Consider the following 7,751-nt stretch of genomic DNA (forward strand, 5'->3'; position numbering starts at 1 on the left):
ACAAATATTGATGGGTTCCCGTAACCGTTAAGACAGACAGTCAACATCTATTAAAAGAAAAAAAAGAATTGTTAAGTCAAAACCTATGAAGGAGACTTATCGAAAATGGAAATATCCCGCTGACTGTAATCTCAAAATAAACAGCTCAGGCAAAAGTTAGGGACAACAAAGTCAAAAACAAGGTCACTACAAATCCTCGACAAAATAAAAAATTACAAAAAAGGATGACTGCCTGTCCAAATAAACTTCTGGTGCTTCAACCATCATCAAATGTCAAAATTACGACTTCAAAAGTTCTGAAATGCAAAGTTAACTGAGCGTAAGATCGAAGAACATCACGAAGATTGGGATGGGTACAAATAAATTTTGAGCCGTTATCCTTTATTTCTTAAACCGTGAACCAAGCCACGTTACAACCCTTGAAAGTCCTAACTGAAGCATGGTTAGTTCGAAAGCATATTGTCACCAAAAGGGTATCCTGACTCCTTAAGGTTTACCACAAATGCTGAGTTGATATTTTGTTTTTACAAACATCACGTTTTACAAGTATCACGCTTTTACATCTCCCGTTTTAATGTTTTTCAAAAAATTCAAGACAGACATATGCATTGCATCTCATGAATTCATTATTAAACATATTCTGCTACATAATTTCAAGTGTTAGCATCAGAAAGAATTTGCACATGGTACAACTAATGACTGAAAGTTATCCCGACAGACAAAGTCACTTCAGAAGCAATGTTTCTTATGTATACAAGGGGGCATGACATGGTTTATCTAATCAACCTGGGGCAATCAGGTCAAGATTCCAAGAATCTCTCAAGATTCCAAACAACCAGGGGCATACACCCAAGTGGATCTGCAGCTACTTCCCAGTCAACATGGGGCATCATCCTAAGTCTATGATTACTAGGGGCATGTCGCCCATAGTACACACCTCATAAAGTCATCGCGAGGAGAATCTCTTCAAATTCCCTAATAGCTGGGGCAAAGCTATGCAAGTCATATTGAACACTTCGGTCAATACTCATTAGTGTGTTCCAATCAATACAAATCCAGGAATGACAGTTAATATAATACTGGGGGCAACGTTCAAGACATCCATACTTTCCCACAAAGTCGGTTTCATAGGATCATATCCCCACAGAGTAATCATTAAGAAGATACCTTCAAATGTTCTCGTCCCAACAAAGACTTAGTTCCTCAACGGAGTTTTTATCTTCGATATTGTCAGTTCCCCAACACTTTTTCTCTTCTCCAAACAAGGTCATTCATCTCTCTTATCCCCGGTCAGGGTACATCAAGATCAATCATTCGAATCGCCTTCATCCCCAAGCAAAAAATCATAAATCTCCAGCTGAGCATCTTCAAGACAAGATCAGACAACAAAATCACAAGGACATAGAGATTTATTTTCTCAATCAAGACAACATAAATCATATTCACATATCATATGTCATAAACATATTCATACATTGCATACATTACCTCATAAGGAATTCATGCATAACATACAAAGTTTCTCACATGCATCATGACATTATATAAATTGCTACACCTATTGCAGAATACAGGTACAAACAAATGAACGAAATCTCTAACTTTCCATGATCTAATTCAGCTACTACGAACGGTGATGACACGATCATTCTCGAAGATCGAATTCATTCACCACGAACGGTGATGACACAATCATCTTCCAAGATCTAATTCTATCATCACGAACGGTGTAGACACGATCATATTCCAAGATCTAATTCAGGTATTACGAACGGTACTGACACGATCAATTCTTAGAGATCTAATTCCATCATCATGAACGGTGTGGACACGATCAAATACCTCCTCAGTCTAATTCAGTTACTACGAACGGTGCTGACACGACAAAAGGATCTAATTCCATCATCACGAACGGTGTGGATACGATCAATTATCCCCCAAAGTCTAATTCAGTTACTACGAATGGTGCTGACACGAAAAAAGATCTAATTCAGTTACTACGAATGGTACTGACACGATCGACTCTAAGAGATCTAATTCTATCATCACGAACGGTGTAGACACGATCATCTTTACAAGATCTAATTCAGGTATTACGAACGGTACTGATACGATCAACTCTCAGAGATCTAATTCCATCATCACGAACGGTGTGGACACGATCAACTGTTTCTAAAGTCTAATTCAGTTACTACGAACGGTGCTGACACGATAAGAGATCTAATTCTATCATCACGAACAGTGTAGACACGATCATCTTCCCAAGATCTAATTCAAGTGCTACGAACGGTACTGACAAGATCAACCTTTTAAGAAATCTAATTCTATCATCACGAACGGTGTAGACACGATCATCTTCCCAAGATCTAATTCAAGTGCTACGAACGGTACTGACACAGTCAACTTTTAAATATCATTCCATCATCACGAACGGTGTGGACACAATCAACTACTTCCTAAGTCTAATTCAGTTATTACGAACGGTGCTGACACGACCAACTCTCAAAGATCTAATTCATCTACTACGAACAGTAATGACACGACCAACATACAAACAACTACTTCTCAGACACTTCATAGTCTAATGCATGCTCATCTGGATGGCATCTTTAAGCCCATCCCCATCATACATCTTTTCCAAACACCTGGATGGCATCTTCAAGCCCATCTCTAACAAAAGTCCCTTCATCATCAGCTAGGGCAAATTCTGGGTATTCTAGTGTTCAATCCTCTTCCACCTTCAGATTCCGACTGGCATACAAACCACTCTACATCTTCAGGTTTAAGAAAATTGAACAGGGGCAGCTGTCATACCCCAAAATTTGCCCATACTATTTCCCCTATTCAAATTCAAATCAGGGTACAAAGCTCGAAGACACCCTCTCCTAAACAAGGTTCAAGAACTAGGGTTTTGTTGTTCTGAAGAAAAATAAATGGATCAAAAGCTCCAATACATCCCATATGGCCTATAACACTCCACACTATCTCCCTAACAAATTTCAGGTCTCAATACAAAATATTGGTCACTCAATGGCTCAGAAAGTCAACAGTCGACTAGTTTGACCTAAAAGTCAATTGTGGTCAAAGTACAGTCAAAACTCCTAATTTTTTGTCAACACCACCATATTGAAGTATAATTCACCATTTCATCAAGAATTTATCATTTTTCATCAAGGAAAGATCAAAAATCAACAATTCAAAAGGTTTCTAATTTAGGGTTTTGAACTAAAAGTCAACCCAACTTTGACTGATCGTATCTCTCTCATACTTTATCAGAAATTCCTCAACCAAATCTCATTCTCAAGGAAACTCAATTCTCTACAACTTTGATGTTGGGTCCAAGATCCAGAAATGCTTCTGCATAAGAGATATAGGACAAAACATTACAGGTCCTTCTAGAAGATCGCAAAAAGCTGTTTTTTGTCAGGAGCAATATCATCAAGATAAAATCTCTAAATGAAAAATATGTTCCAAAGTGGCTTGTATAGGACATCTTGAGGTTTCCAAAAAGTCCTAGAACACCTTCATAGGATCAAAATTGAGTGAGTTATAATTGACAGAAGTTGGGCAAAAATGGAAAAATACATGAAACCTTAAATGAGCAAATTCAAGTTTTGAGTATTGGGCTTTTATTTTTGGGTTTCCCACGTGGTTTTAAGGTCAAAAGAGGCCCATTGGTCATATATTATTTATTTTATAATTTTATTTCATTTATATTTGTTTTTAGTCATCTAAATTCAATATAAAATCAAATAAAATTACAAATAAATAAAAAGATCATATAGTTAATGTCCAAATATCTTGATCAAATTTCCAATCAATTCAAGGGCCAATATAACGTGAGAAATATGCATGAAATAGGTTGGAGCTCAAATTAGAAAGATTTGGTGCAAAAAATCATATCAAATTTCCTCATGATCAAGGATTGATTCTTTCCCAAATTTCTTACCCTAATTCACCTCATATATATATATATATATATATATATATATATATATATATATATATATATATATATATATATATATATATATATATATATATATATATATATATATATATATATATATATATATATATATGGGATAGGATCAAATGACACCAAGGTGTCAAACTTTAATTTGACACCAAATCCTATCCCTTTATTAATATTGATCTAAGGGCTAAAATCATTCCACTTAAAAAGTCACGTGACACTTCAATTGTTCTAATCCTCTTTACCGGTTCTCACATGCATTCTATCACCGCCGGCTCTTTATTGGCTTTCGTCGAAACTTTAACATGTCTCCCTTACTAACACTCATCTTTGCCTCACCCATAACCATCGACACTTATGTTTTCTAAAAATTTCTTGTTGTACATGCAAAACCTCACTTTGAAAGAGTTACCGAGTGTCAATGTTCTTTTTTTTCCCGTTCTGTGCCAATCCTCTCTTTCAAAGAGTTGTTGAATTTGAATCTTTATGAAAATTCACTATCCATAAAAAATCTGGATTTTGGAGAGCTTATTATTTTCTCTTTTCTTTAAAGTAATTAGTCTTCTTTAAAAAGAGGCAAAACCATTCTTCGCTGTCTTTCATACTTGAAAGGAAGAAATCTTTGAGTGTTGAAAGATATTGATCCCCTGCTGCTGCATATTATCTTGTTTTTTCACTTCATTTGGTTAGTGACTAAAACAACTCAAAACAAATTCTTATTGTATGTTTTATTACAATTTAAAGTATAGTTTTTTATAATTCACAGGATCTAGTTGAATCATTAAGCATGACATATTAAATCTTGTTTTATACTTTGATTATATAGAATTTTCTTCCTCATTCTATGGTGTTGCATAATATATATCCACTCTACCATATGCATGCTAGATGTTTGATGAATTGAAAATGTGACTTCATAGTTTCTATTATAAATTTGTGGTTGAATTTTCATTCACCTGAAACACTCACATATTATATTTTTAGTATATTTGTTTATTTTTGTCAAGACTTACATCAAACCTAATGTAAATTTGTTGTTAGTTTATATTGTAAATTATTGTTTGAATTTTGATGTACATTTCCACATTCTTTTTACAGTGTATTATTTTTTTCTCGTAAAGTATAAAGATGAGCTTGGAAGGTAGAAACCAAATGCAGATACTCGTGGATGGGGAAACCGTAGAGGCACTCGAAGAGAATTATAATATCCAGGTTTTACATATCACAGCGTTTAAACTTTTGACATTAAAATTCTCTTTTGTAATGACACAATTTTGTAACTTGCTTTCTTTTGACATATAGGAAACTATGACTGAAAATAATAAAGAAAGAAGTTCAAATAGTTTTTCGGGACATATTCCTAATGTCCATGAACATGGTAATCCTTATCCTCGTATTGGGCTAGAATTCGATTCTGCTGAGGATGTTAAAAAATTTTACATAGCCTTTGCAAAGGAACAAGGATTCGGAATCCGTACTCGTTCAAGTAAGAAAAACTTATGCATATTTGTATGCTCTAATGCTGGTCAACGTATATCCAACAATATCAGTAACTATAAAAGTAATATAGTCATGGAAAAAGGTAGGAATAGGTGCTCAACTTCAAGAACCGATTGCAAGGCAACACTTATTACTTCAAAAGCACGGAACAGACATAAATGGTCCATCATTGGTTTTAAAAATGATCATAACCATGATATGGTAAGCCCAAAGAGTGTGAAGTATCTTAGATGTCATAAAAAAATGAGTGCATCAGTAAAGAACCTTGTTGAGAAGTTTAATCAAGAAGGTTTACCAACAGGGAAAGTTGCTGCCATGTTCAATAAGGGAGGTGAGTCATTCTCTAATAGAGATTGTTGGAATCATCTTAGAGATCTTCGATCTAGAAATTTAGATGTTGGAGATGCTCAAGCAGTATTCAATTTCTGTAAGAAAAAACAGGTTGAGAATTCAAATTTCTTTTATGCAATACAATGTGACAATGATGATAGGATGGTTAACTTCTTTTGGGTTGACGCAAGATCAAGATCTGCATATAGTTTGTTTGGAGATGTTGTTACATTTGATACAACATACAAAACCAACAAGTATTGTATGCCGTTTGCTCCTTTCACTGGGTTGAATCATCATCACCAGTCTATTTTATTTGGTTGTGCATTGTTACAAGATGAAACAGAGAAGTCCTTCACGTGGCTGTTTGAAAATTGGCTTGAGGCAATGGGTGGAAAAAGTCCACTTTCAATAATTACTGATCAAGACATGGCAATGAGAGCTGCAATATCTAAGGTTTTTCCACATACTCGACATCGTTTATGTTTATGGCACATCAGAAAAAAATTTCCAGAGAAGCTTTCACACATATACCATAAAAGCTCTAAGTTCAAGCGTGATCTTAAAAGATGTATTCGTGATTCATCCTGCATACGCGATTTTGAAGATGATTGGAATCATATAATGGTCGAATATGATTTGGAGAAAAACGAATGGCTTCAAGGTTTATACAATATAAGAGAGTCTTGGATTCCTGTTTATAATAGAAATACTTTTTTTGCCGGGATGAATACTACACAAAGGAGTGAAAGCATCAATGCTTTTTTTGATTCTTTTGTTGATTCATCAACCACACTGCGAGATTTTGTAGTAAATTTTGACAAAGCAGTAGACAGCCGCTATGAGAAAGAAAGAAAAGAAGACTTTGAATCTAGGCATCGCTCACGCATCTTTAGTGTGAGATCCAAAATTGAAGAGCACGCTGCAAGTGTTTATACAAGAAACATCTTTAATAAATTCAAAGATGAGCTCACAACGGTTAGTCAATTTATAAAGGAAAAAGTTGAAAAAAATGGATCTCAATATACTTATAAGGTGTCCAATTGTTTTAAGTCTCAAGATTCATTTACTGTGACTGTGAATCTTGATACAAAGGAGGCTAAATGTGGCTGCCAACTTTATGAGTTTATGGGGATATTGTGCAGGCATATCTTAGTAATCTATCAAGCAAAAAATATTGTAGAAATTCCAAATAACTATATTTTACAACGTTGGACAAAAGATGCTAATAAGAGCTTTGGATTTGGTCCAGGTGAAATAAAATTGGTATGCGAGAGTAGTAACTCAACAACTTTGCGAAGTATGCACGTGCGTAGCCTAACACAGTTGTTATGTGATCTTGCTGAAAAATCAGAGAAAGCTGAAAAATCAGAGAAAGTATACAAGTTTATTTTATCAGAATTGGAACAGTTGTATAAGAAAGCTGCAATGATGGATTATGAAATGCAGGGAAGCACAAACACTTTTTCGGAGGAAGTTAATGAGGAGTATGAATTAAATATTAGAGATCCAATAATTTCACAAACTAAAGGCCGGAAAAAGGATGATGTTAGAGTGTCTCAATCAGCGAGGATCAAGAGTAGTTTAGAGTTGTCAATGAATCAACTCTCTACCAAAAGACGGTCTTGTCAAATGTGTGGAGAACATGGTCATAATCGTAGAAGTTGCAAGTTAAAATTAAGTGAGGAAGAAGTTAATCTATCTACTTAAATTAGAGGTACATATTTAACAAATTTATATATATTTTTATGTGGTTCATTTCTGTAAGATGTATCTTCAATCATTGAAACTCAAAATGAAGATATAATTGATTAGCTGCTGATATTGTGTGAGTGAATAGCTGCTGAAATTTATTGAATCAGTAAGTTGCTCAATTGCATTTGCAGCACAAAAAAAATTCCTAAGTCAGAGTCTGTACTAGTTGGTAACAACTGTGGTCTTCGGT

General features: G+C 34.7%; 1 protein-coding gene across 1 annotated transcript; it reads left to right on the forward strand.

Annotated features, from left to right (window-relative positions):
- The first annotated feature begins 5,104 nt into the window (after window positions 1-5,104).
- Window positions 5,105-7,516, forward strand: LOC131605073 (protein FAR1-RELATED SEQUENCE 9-like). The gene is made up of 2 exons (XM_058877471.1): window positions 5,105-5,188; window positions 5,279-7,516. The coding sequence occupies exons 1-2, from the start codon at window positions 5,105-5,107 to the stop codon at window positions 7,514-7,516; spliced, it is 2,322 nt and encodes a 773-aa protein (XP_058733454.1).
- Window positions 7,517-7,751: the final 235 nt, after the last annotated feature.

This window comes from Vicia villosa, linkage group LG5 (assembly GCF_029867415.1).
Source record: "Vicia villosa cultivar HV-30 ecotype Madison, WI linkage group LG5, Vvil1.0, whole genome shotgun sequence".
Taxonomy (NCBI): domain Eukaryota; kingdom Viridiplantae; phylum Streptophyta; class Magnoliopsida; order Fabales; family Fabaceae; genus Vicia; species Vicia villosa.

Bases quoted from the DNA above. Each gene is read 5' to 3' on its own strand.
- LOC131605073 (XM_058877471.1), top strand. From the start codon at position 5,105: ATGAGCTTGGAAGGTAGAAACCAAATGCAGATACTCGTGGATGGGGAA. The intron at 5,189-5,278 runs GTTTTACATATC...TTTGACATATAG, and splicing joins AAGAGAATTATAATATCCAG to GAAACTATGACTGAAAATAA.